At 43.0% G+C, this 12285-nt stretch overlaps 1 protein-coding gene across 5 annotated transcripts; it reads left to right on the top strand.

Annotated features, from left to right (window-relative positions):
* The first annotated feature begins 7417 nt into the window (after positions 1–7417).
* On the top strand, positions 7418–11947 carry GPR85 (G protein-coupled receptor 85). 5 transcript variants are annotated; one of them, XM_057403721.1, is made up of 3 exons: positions 7418–7674; positions 8968–9137; positions 9319–11947. In XM_057403721.1, exon 3 carries the CDS (start codon positions 9494–9496, stop codon positions 10604–10606), a length of 1113 nt encoding a protein of 370 aa, XP_057259704.1. In that variant the 5' UTR covers positions 7418–7674; positions 8968–9137; positions 9319–9493; the 3' UTR covers positions 10607–11947. The 5 variants fall into 5 exon arrangements, with proteins under 5 accessions (XP_057259704.1, XP_057259706.1, XP_057259701.1 ...); XM_057403723.1 differs by lacking the exon at positions 8968–9137 and having other exon boundaries at positions 9344–11947; XM_057403718.1 differs by lacking the exon at positions 8968–9137.
* The last annotated feature ends 338 nt before the right edge of the window (positions 11948–12285 follow it).

Below are 12285 nucleotides of genomic sequence, written 5' to 3'. Positions count from 1 at the left end.
TAAATTCACTTAGTCATTATATAGCTTCATGACAGAAAGTATATGAAAAATAATGGACCATAATCACTCCCTTCATTAGGCCCCAGCCATGGCCTAATAATCTCCAGTGAGCGAACAGCACAGAAAGAGATGGGAGCAATACCTGCCAGCCTGACAGTTCCCTCTGTCAGCCAAAGCAGCATTCCACCCATATCCATACACGCTGAAAAACTGTGGAAGAGCTTGGGATAGAGTAGGTTTGCATAACTCATGTAGTCATGTGCATCTCAGACATGAGGCTGTCTAGACTTGATATCAGGTGCATAAAACTGTTGGATGCAGCTCAGCTGGAAGAAATCATCCTTCCCCTGCCTCCTAGTAATTTTCAGGTTCCTCTCTCAAGGCAAGCATTCTGTTCTGTAATGTCACTTACCCCATTCATTTTGCTACACAGTGTTCCACTGGAGTCTGTAATGGTGATCAGAAAAAAGTGTTCTTGAATGCTGTGACTGGCACTGTTAATGATGATGACACTGCAGAGCTGCTGTGTGCTTCAGCACTGGTTAGCTGATTTCAAGTCCTGTACTTCCATGTAGTAAGGCAAACCAGAAGCATTACATAGCCTCTGAGAAAGCGTTTTATTCAAAACTCAAGTGTTAAAATAGCACAGACAAAAGGACTGTCAAACATGATTATCTGAGAAGGGGTGAGTTGTGTAATCAACACAAACTAAACACTTCCTTTCTTTAAAAAAATCCATAAACTTCTGTCCATCATCAGTTTCTAAAGCTAATAGAGGACACTTCTGAAATCACAGTAACAGAGCCCCTGCTGGTGTAAATTAATGTAACTTTCTATACTAGAGATTTGAGGTGCTGACTCGCATTGGCTGGAAATCTCTTGTTTGGGGATGCTTCACTTTTACCCAAACATAGCTGATAGTGTCAGAAGGTAAGATATGAGAACAACAGTCAGCAAAGAGGCTTAGCCGTGCATCAGTCAGGAAGTCACTAGCACAGCCCTGGGGCAGTGCTCCCAATTCAGCTTCATAATGTTGAAAGACTGTCCACCTGTTTCTCACCAGATTGTTTTCATATTATTGGTTAGACGAGACTCATGCAAAAGTCATGCCTTGCACCTATGGTGACTGAGTCACGAATTTCTAACTGTGCTCAGCATTGCTGCTTTCAACCACTTTGGTTGCTGAATTGTACCACAATAATGTGTTCACATTATCATATGTCATGCACAGAAAAACAAATCAATGAATGGAAGGTATTTACAGTAGCTGAAAGACATATTTTAATGTATATGTACAATTAATTGGATTCATTAAACTGCAGATTAAATAAATGAATCACTTCTTCTGTAAGACTATTCCCGGTGTCCGCGCATGCTTCAACAAATCCCATCTACAAGATTTGCAAGTAATGGTATTGTATTTTTTGTAAGGAGAAAGAAGAAAGTCTTTTTCCTCCCATTCCACATGCAGTTACCAAAACACCAACAGATTTTCTGGCACAGAAATTGAGCAGAGAGTCTGGATATAGTGGGAACTCCAGGAAGCTTGGTCCATGTTCTCTTAATGTTCTGATAAGAGGTTCTTTCTCCTCCTCAGGAGTTCAGAGAATAACAGCAAGTGTCCTCAGGTCAGCAGCTCAGGACCCCACTACAGACCCTCTTACTGAGGCATCTCTACAGTGCTGCCCATATTAACTAAAAAAACTGTGGATAAAATAAGAATCTCAATACTTCCCACTAACAAGACTGCAAGCTCAGAATATAAGATAGAGCTTACCTAACAAAAAACCCAAACACCGCAAAACCCACAAAGCTCCAAAATGAGATAAACAAATTACTCACAGATTAAATTCTGAGTATTTTGTTATTTATATATAGAATTTATGAGGGATCCAACATGGTGATATTAGAGAAATATTCTCAAACATCCAGAAATATTCCCTCAACAAGTGTATCTATTGGGAGATTTAGATTAGATTTTAGGAAGAAGTTGGTGGTGAGACACTAGCACGGGTTGCCCAGAGAAGCTGTGGCTGCCCCTTCCCTGACAGTACTCAAAGCCAGGTTGCATGGGGCTTAGAGCAATCTGGTCTAATGGAAGGCCCATGGCAGGGGGGCTGGAACTAGATGAGCTTTAAGGTCGCTTCCAACCCAAACCATTCTGTGATCCTATGACCTTCTTGTTCAGATACTAGAAAGATGCCCCTTTTTTTTTTCCCTTTTTTAATTTCTTTTTTCCTTTTGTGGAGCTCAGCCATTGATCTGTCTCACTGTGGATGTCACTGGCTGTATGTTGTTGAAGTTACATGTTAACACTCCACCTTGGCTGTGAAAACAAGCAATATGGTAATTTTTCAGTACAGGACAACATGCATACAACAACAAAGACTGCATATGAACCTTGATTTGCCCCTCTAATTCTCTTTTATTCTCTCTTTCTCAATCATATATATGTGTGTGTGTATATATATATATAAAGCCATTTGTGGAGTCCAGCAATTGAAAAACGTACCTGATCTTTTTGCAGGCACAAGTAATTAGCAGTGCAATTTAACACTGGTAATTATTCAAAACCATAATGAAGTTCATTTGCATTTCTACCTACCTGATATGCAACTGAAGTCAAGTATTTACATGTCCACCCTATGAAAATTGTACAATAGCTGCACGTAATGCTACAACACTGGTTTAACAGTGTATCTACAAAGTCTAGATGCAAAAGAAGTGTTCAGGTTTACAAATGCTGTCCTAATGAATATCAATTGATAAAAGGTGTTTAGAAGCCTGAGGATACAGGTCTGACAGGAGCATTTTGGTGCCTCACTCTCATTAGAGTCACAAAGAGCAGAGGTCTTCCTCTGGAGGACAAAGCCTTTTTCATATGCTTAGCAGATAAGCTTATGTGTATTTGCCCATAAACCTTCACTTATTCCTATGTAAATGTGCAACATAGATCCACTTTTAAGTACAAAAAAATAGGTTTCAAAGGGTAGTCATGAAACATTTTTTTTTAAATACCTCATTAAGTTTTTTTTAATAATATTTATAAAACATCTGAGGACCTGACTAAAGAGTAATATAAAAAAAAAAATGCAATGATTAGCCATAGAACTTGTTATAGTCACGTGAATGTAATCTTGTTATAGGTGAAACGTACATCACTGGGCCAGAGACTAGCGAGATTTTCAGTGTGGGGTGAAATTTATGTCTGTGTTGAAAGTCAACCCATTGAGCCAGACACTACCAACAAGCATCTTTACTGTGTAAATACTTTACAAAGCACAGTAACCAAATATATTGCAGGTGAAATTCTCCATTGTGCAGGGGTCTCACACAGGTCTCTGCATTACATAAGTCCTACTTAAATACTATTTCAAAGTTGCACAAATCTACTGCACAGGCAAGAAATTTCTCTTGGAAGAATTCCTTGAGTCCTTTGAAAATTATGTACTTTGGTAGTATCTATCACAGTCTCTTAAGCAATACATAAATCTTGTGCTGGCCTCTGCACAGAGGTGGGTACACCTCACAGAGCATCTCTCCTGTTGTGCAGAAATGTTGCAAAATCCTACAGTGCTTCAGAGTCTGCAGTATGCAGACTGGGTAGACATGGCATATGTGCAAGTTTCAAGGCAGCCAGTAAATATGTTAATCACTTAAATGATCAGGAGAACAGGGACATGAATATTTTACACTTTAACTTCTGGTCCTATGCTGAAATCCTCATTCCTCTGAAATTGGTGAGAGTTGTTATTGACCTTGGTGAAGCCAGCATCTCACCCCATCTTTTCAGCTGATAGCTACTTGTCATCACTAGCCTGTCTTCTAGACCAATCTCTGTCTCTGACTCAACTGGTGAGATTTCTCAGTTTCAGAATTTTCTCAAAAGCCTTTCCCATTCTGAAGAAAAAGCTCAAAACAATAAATCACCTACCCAACATCCTCACCTGGCTTACAACTGTGGTACAGGATTCCAAGGCACATAAAGAAATTAGGTGCCAAGTACCCAAAATGCTGTTTACACACCAACAAAGTTCCTGTGCAGTAGCATTCAACTGTTCCCCACCCCAGTGCTGGAGTTCCTGGTACCCTGGCCACATGCTTCCAAGCATCACCGTCACCTCAGGGGAATGAGCTGCCCAGATCTACAGATGATACCAAAGACCAAGAATATCAAAACAGGATTCCTCAGTAAGGTGATCCTGTTCTGGGAATGGACTTAGTAGGTCCAATTCACTGAACCCAGTCTCTAGGTTATTCTTAAACAGTACCTAAATTGAAAAAAATTACAACTGGAATACAGGATACTCAGTCACCACCAACAAAGCTGAGTACTTCACCAGTTACTTTCTAGTCCATGCTTATTACATAAATCCAACAGAAGAAAATGAAAGAGCTCTGTATCAGAACTGTCAGTAACTTTGCACTGGAGTTACCCAAATCTGGCGATGGTCCATGTCTGATCTAAACCAGAAAATCAGGGAAATAGTCTTGGCTCTCTCATTTTCTAAGAAAAGCTCTAATGGGGTATAGAAACGTTCTTGTGCCTACACTTCCCTTACACTCCATTGAGCTTTCCTTCTTGGGGAAAAGCACACTTACATACTTAAGTAAAATAGATAAATAAATAAATAAAAACAAGAGGGAAAGGTTGACTTTCTGAGTAATCACTACTTTCATCTAAAATGCTAATAAAGCATACAGGTCTTCTGGGTTTTTTAAACCACCTTAGTGTTGCCCCCCTTACACTGTAGTGTAGTGGGCAATTTATTCAGGGTTCAGGATTCTTTCTTGTGCCAAAGCCCCAAAAAATTCCGTGGGCTACCCTTGATCCTTGCCACAAAGGCTGCTGCACACTTTTTTCTGAACCTTTCATATCTCTAGCCCAGCTATTCTGAAGAACTAGCTAGCACAGATCTCTTCATTGTCCTTCCATAGTTCTCCTCCTCCTCCCCTTCCAATTGCACATTCATTTTCTGATTCATGCTACCAGGAACCACCTTTAACTGACATTTGTCTTCACCTCCCAAAGTCCTGATACCATGACTCCTGGATTTTCTTTCCCTCTGTGGGGATGTGACCTGCTCCCAGTACAACAGCTTAACATAGCATTATGTCACACTCCATCAGAAATATCTCCCTTGGTAACAAGGGTAACAAGTTTGTCTTGACTTAAAATACAGAAGATAGAGTACAATCCATCTGACATATTTTAGACTTGTGATTCAGAATAAGACGATCCACTCCCTAACGCATCTTCTTCTCACCATTGATTATGATGGCAAACTAGCTTAGTTATATGTCGCTTCAGTCTAGATGTCTACATTTTGTTGAGCAAAATGACAGCACCGGTTCTCAGATTACACATACAGTGACAAATGGGTTTATGGTGAACCAGTGGTTGAACATTGAATTCTGAAGACCACAGATTACTTGTAAGCAGTCTATGAGAGGTCTAAAAGAAAGTTCAAGTTCTTGAATGTTATACAGCAATATACCTCTGTGACATCTCTAAAAGGAAGCACAGACAGAAAAGGTTAAAAACTACTGCACTGAATATTTTTACGACAATGATGGTGTAATATTATTTACTCTTCACAAAAAAGTCATACATTAGAGTGTAAGAATAGACACTGACCATGAACATACTTTAGCCATCCTGTACCACATATTATAAATCTGCTTCCTAAACTGGCATTGTGTTTGATCTCCATAGCATTCAGAGAATTCTTTGCTGTATTAGACCATTAAAATGTCTGTTCTTGCTGGCTTAGTAGCCATTTCCTTGTCCTTCACATTTTAACACTGACTTTTAAAGTCACTGTTCTTGTCACTATGAGTACATATATTTAACAATAGAAAAGGGATAGCTGGAGAGGTCTGCTTAGCTTAGGTGACAGTGACATGAAAGCGCACCTTGAGGTAGTAACTTTAATAACAACCTAAAATGCCAGTGATCCCCAACACAGTCATCACAATTACATTTACAGAAGAAAAAAAATGAAAAAAAAAATGAAAAAAATCGTGTAGTCCCTGAGCCCTGAGTTTTCTGCTCAATAATAATTTTCACCTAAGCTAATCACATGCTTGAAACAGTGTAATTTGGGTTTTAAATAACGGTATTTTCCAGTGGCTGAAGACCTTTGGGCTTGATGGGGCGGTTACTGAAGCTAATTTTGTGGTTTGGCCACCACTTCCAACGCCTTTTAGAAAGTGCCAAAGAAAAGAACCCGAACTTTGACAACAGCCTGAAAAAATGCCTGAACTCTACTAAATGTCTGAGAGATGTGACACACATTATGAATCAACTCCATAAATCTATCCCGCAGAAGGATTTATTTTGACTGGAGCGGAAGCTCCCAGTGAAGAAGTTCCCCTGAATCCAAATCTCTCGACCCAAAATAAGCTGTTCGTCAGCTGCCTCGCAGTCAGAGCCAGTTACTTTTGGGGCAATCCTTCCCACTCCTCTCGGATAAACTTCCATGAAAATCAAGGAGGTAGGTGGCCGGAGGGACGTGCTTTTCCCAGCCGTACCCAAGCCCTTCCTGTTCGCTCCCGGTCCCACCGCGGCGGCTCGCTGCCAGGCCCGGGGCCCGCGGAGGCCGGCGGCAGGCCCCTGCGCGGAACAGGCCACGGGCCGCCCCGCGGAGCCGCCGCCCCGGCCCCCGGCCCGTATGACATCATCGGGCCGCTCGGTACCGATCCCCACCGGTGAGCGGCGGGTGCCGCTGTCACCGCGCCCGCCCTGCGCTGAGGGGGAGCGCGGGTCCTGCTACACTGGAACTCATCGCTGTCGCCATGCAGCGCACTGACAGTGCTGCGCCGGCTTTGGGCTGAGCCGGCTGCGAGGGGAACGGCGGCGGACCCCCGGGGGAAGCGCCGTGTCGTCGCGGCAAATCCGCCCTCCACGGACAGCCGTACTTTTGAGGGACACCCCCCCCTCCCCCCGGCTCAGGGGTTAGGAAGAAGGAATTCACCGGGTGGGAATCGGTAGGGAAGAAAACGAGCGACGAGCGGGAGGATCCAAGCGGTGACAGGCGAAGAAACCACCCGATCCCTCTCCAGACAGGCTGCGACGCGCACCACGGCAGGCGCTTCCGAGCCCCCCGCTTTAAGCGAAAGGGGCGGGAGGGGGAGTTCAAAGGCATAAACCAGGAGCGCAGGACATAATGCTTCCCCCTCGCTTTCCTCAAGCTGGCTTGCCCAGGCTCGCCAATAAATCCAGCTGGGCTATGCACCGCGATGGGAACGTGCTGCCGCGGAGGCTGCTCTCCCCTCACTGAGGAGGCTGCTGCTGCCGGCGGTGCCGAGGCTTCCTTCCCCTCACCGAGAAGGCTGCCGCTGCCGCCGCCGCCGCCGCCGCCTGCCCACCCTTGAGGACACTTCTACTGCCGCGAAGCTGCCTTGCCCCCAGCGTTACTGGGAGAGATTGTGCCGCTGCGACAGGGGAGGACGGAGCTGGAGGCGCAGTGAGCATGCGCCGCGCCAGCCGCTGACGGGGCTCTGCTAAGGTACTGGGGGGGGAAAAAAGGGAAAAAAAGAAGAAGAAAAGGAAAAGGATTGCGAGAAAGAAGAATGGCAGGCGGCGGAGGGAAATAAAACAGGCGCTAAAAGAGACCGCTCGGCCGGCGGGAAGGCGCAGCTCTGGCATGTGGGGATCTCCGGCACCAACAGGTAGGAGGAGAGGGGCCGGGGCAGTCTAGGGGTGCCGAGGGCTGCCGCAGCTGCCGGTGCGTGTGGGGAGGGCTCCCCCGGGGAGCGGGTCTGGAGAGGGGGGTGATTTCTAAAGAGGCGGCATGATGGAAGTGTGCTCAGACAATGCCTCTTCCGCTCTCCCGAGCTCCCCGCTGCGGGAGGCTCCCGCATGGCTCCGGCAGATGCGGCTCTGCCAGGCAGCGGCACCCGGGCTGCCTTGCAGCGCGGCGCAGTCCAGCCCTGCATGGCCGTGCGCGGGGGAGCGGGCGGCTTCGTGTGCGTGTGAGCGAGCGTGTGTGTCCGTGTGTCCGTGTCCAGTGTGTGTCCGTGCCGAGGTAGGGCCGGCGCGCCGCGGGGACAGCTCCACAGAGGAGGGGAAGCGGCGGGGCTGGCGGCAGGGGGGAGGGCGAGCCTGATTTCATGGCTTTAAAACGATGCCATGATCTGATCAGCCTCTGTTTACACAGCAGCAATCAGACTCTTTTGTGGACGGTAAGAATGGAAGGGTTTTGCTGGGATTCAGTGGGACTATCCTTTGTACACCCGAGGTAGCATAGGAAACACTTGGTGTGAATAACGAAGGAGCCTGATCATTGCTGCTGTGGCTCCTGTCCCTGGCTCTGGAGGGAGAGGGTAAAAAAACAACAACAAACCCCCCCTCCAGCAGCAGCAGGCAGTTCTTTATGCTATTTTATTGCATGAAATGTGTTCCGGTAGGATTCACTGGGAGGATTAGTGGGAATCACGGAGCCCTAATTAGCTAAAAAAAAAAATATCAATTTGTTATATGTTTATTTAAGCATTACCAAAAACAGCCTTCCAAAAGGATGGGCATTACGTCTTGGGTGTATTGCCCATTTTTGCTCAGTATTTACACTGACCGTTGCTTAATATGAATTATGTTGAGGCTTTAAAGATTTGCATTAAAGGGAGGGGGTGGGGGGGAGGGAGCCCCTAAAGCATCGGTGCTATCGACTGTCTGGTATACCTGTTTATTTGAGAGCTTAAATGATAAAATTATGGTTTATAGGAGGAAGGGAAGGGGATCGTGAATACTGTTTCTCTTCCAATATGCGTGAACTAACACAGTGTGATTAATGTGCTTTGGTGACTTGGGTTAAAAACATAAATTCTGCAGGGTTTCTTTGGGTGTGATCGCTATCAACACAGTAGCTGCCTCTAAAACATTGACAAATACTGTAGCCATAAAATAAATGTAGGTAATGTCAAAATATCAGCGGTCTTTGTTGTTTGTTTTTTTTTTTTTTTAAGATGTTAGTGATTAGCTCTTGAGCTTGCAAACTGGGAGTCTTTTGATTCATAAAATCTCTGAGGCTTTAACTGCAAAATTATATATGCTACCAAATATAAGGGGCACCGGTCAGTTCTGAAACTGTAACAAGCCAGATCTGTGAAATGCCAATAATCGATCATGCTAAACAGTAAGTATATGTATGTCTATATATATATATATATATAAAAAAAGCCTCATGGTTTTTAAAAACAAACAATAGTACTCAAATTTACAACTTCATTTGGTTCTCCATAAATTAACATCTTTGTTAGCACTTTCTGACATCATTTCTTGTTAACTTAAGAACTGATAGCTCGATTTTTTTTCAGATATTTTGATGGCATGACAAATCAGAAAGAAGAGGATGTACTGTATGACTAGACACAAGATCAGTTCTGTTTGTGGATTACATTTTCAGTAAGATGTATGGATCTATTTTTTCCTTGTTCTTAAATATAGATCATGAGACTTGACTGAGGCAATATACATATCATCCATCCATCTATGGCGAACTACAGCCATGCAGCTGACAACATTTTACAAAATCTCTCTCCTTTAACAGCTTTTCTGAAACTGACTTCACTGGGTTTCATAATAGGAGTCAGTGTGGTGGGTAACCTTCTGATCTCCATTTTGCTAGTCAAAGATAAGACCTTGCATAGAGCTCCTTACTACTTCCTGTTGGATCTTTGCTGCTCAGATATACTCAGATCTGCAATTTGTTTCCCATTTGTTTTCACCTCTGTAAAAAATGGCTCTACTTGGACGTACGGGACTCTTACTTGCAAAGTGATTGCCTTTTTGGGGGTTTTGTCCTGCTTTCACACTGCTTTCATGTTATTCTGCATAAGCGTCACCAGATACTTAGCTATTGCCCACCACCGTTTTTATACAAAAAGACTGACCTTCTGGACCTGTTTGGCTGTTATCTGTATGGTGTGGACCCTCTCTGTAGCCATGGCTTTCCCCCCAGTTTTAGATGTGGGCACCTACTCGTTCATTAGGGAGGAAGACCAATGCACTTTCCAGCATCGTTCCTTCAGGGCTAATGATTCCTTGGGATTTATGCTTCTTCTTGCCCTTATCCTCCTAGCCACACAGCTTGTCTACCTCAAGCTGATATTTTTTGTTCACGATCGCAGGAAAATGAAGCCAGTCCAATTTGTTGCAGCAGTGAGCCAGAACTGGACTTTTCATGGTCCTGGAGCGAGTGGTCAAGCAGCTGCTAATTGGCTGGCTGGATTTGGAAGGGGTCCCACACCTCCAACCTTGCTGGGAATCAGGCAAAACGCGAACACCACAGGCAGGAGAAGGCTACTGGTTTTAGATGAGTTCAAAATGGAGAAGAGAATCAGCAGAATGTTCTACATCATGACATTCCTCTTTCTGACCTTGTGGGGTCCCTATTTGGTAGCCTGTTACTGGAGAGTTTTTGCAAGAGGGCCTGTAGTACCGGGGGGATTTCTAACGGCCGCTGTCTGGATGAGTTTTGCCCAAGCTGGAATCAATCCTTTTGTCTGCATTTTCTCCAACAGGGAGCTGAGGCGCTGTTTCAGCACAACCCTTCTTTACTGCAGAAAATCCAGGTTACCAAGGGAACCTTACTGTGTTATATGAGGGAGCATCTGTAAATCTTTAGCCTTGTGAAACACTACCATTCTCTGCTAAGCAATTGTGGCCTGTAGCCATGTCTTGAGGAGAAAATCAAGAATGGGATGTCAGCAGTTGTAAGGATTTGGGCAACATTCTGCAGTCTTTGCAATAGCTCACCTCTAATCCTATTTTAAACCTAAACATGTTCCTGCTGACCACTGCTGAAGGTTTGTAATTAAGAACAAAGGACTGAACTACTGCCCTGAATTCCTTTATGTGGTTAAAATCTAGATAATGAAAGTAGCAGGTGCTAAGTATCAGTGCTAAATGCTGTGTATATCACTACATAAAATAAGACCATCAAAAAAATTAGCATTGGACATCTTAATAAATTAAGTTGATATGAGGTTAATGTGTTGATAAAACTAATTTTAGACATTTGAAGACCTTTAAAACATTTCATACAATTATTGTTTTGCAAAGACTGAAAACTGGGGACTCAAGTACTGTAACTGATTAAAGATGTGCCATGCATTATTGGATTATCACACTTACAAATCTGTTTGCCTTGTGAGTAAGTTTTGGGGAGCATTCCAAAGCAGTATTTTTGGTCAGATTTAGACTTTTTTCTTTCTCTTCCCCCCCCCCCCAAATATATTACTCTTTCTAAATACCATTTTCCCTAACAGTGAAATTACTAACATTTAACTGTATTCTGTGTTTTTTGCTGATTTGGTATAAAGTTTAGTAGACTCTTATATTTTTTAAAAAGCTAGATATCAGTCTGTTTGGCAACGTTAATGATAATATCCAGTCATAATTGAACAGTTATACAGAATAAACACATGTTGCCTTAAAGGGTTATCTAGTATCTTCCATTTTGTTTAGCATTGAAGCAAATAAGCAAGGAAAACTGAATCAATAACTCTGGTCAGTCATTTGGGAGTGCATGAAAGATCACTTAGTCCTCTTTTTTCCTTTTTACTCCAGTGGTTCCCGAAATCAGTATGCATATCACTGGGATTATATGATTTTTTTTTCTAGGTGTGCCGCCCTTTCTAGTTTGTTCTGAGAAACACAGGCAGTTGATGTATGTTTATATTTTAAGACAGCTGTCATGGGGAGACCGCAGCCTTAGTATGATATCTTGCACAATTTGTGAAGCATTTATTCTACTGAAGGCACAGTCTTGTTTATATTTTCTGCACATTTTGGTGTATTGGTTGTTTTAAATTATTTAAGTTTTAACTTGTGAAAGCATATACTATGATTTCTTAGTATTTTAGAAAAACATTAGAGTCTGTGAGTCTTCTTTAAGATACAGATGTGTGGATTTCAATATAAAGTTGCATTTGCCAAAATTTACCTGTGTAGCTTGTTAATTTTCTTGGAATAAAATTTTACATTTTTCCAGTTATACAATTAACCTTTTTTATTTTGTCTAGTGAGGTAGCATGAAGTACTGAGAATGTAGCCATTATGAATTATTATCCTTTGCAGTCACTGTATTCCCAAACTGTAAATGCATGAATGATGGGGACCACAGGATTGATAAATGATATTATCTACAGTAGCACTATTGTGTAGTTTATCATAATTACCCATTTACCTGTTCTAATATGTCAGCTATATTTAAAGTTACAACACAGTATTTGACATTAACTTCACAGTTTAATTTTGGAAAATGTGTATATTTGAAGCGC

Source organism: Pezoporus wallicus, unplaced genomic scaffold (assembly GCF_028554395.1).
Source record: "Pezoporus wallicus isolate ANWC-B61680 ecotype Strahan unplaced genomic scaffold, APGP_CSIRO_Pwel_v1 contig_7274, whole genome shotgun sequence".
NCBI lineage: Eukaryota > Metazoa > Chordata > Aves > Psittaciformes > Psittacidae > Pezoporus > Pezoporus wallicus.
Note: the sequence above shows the minus strand (reverse complement) of the source record. Positions and strands in the feature narration are given on the sequence as shown.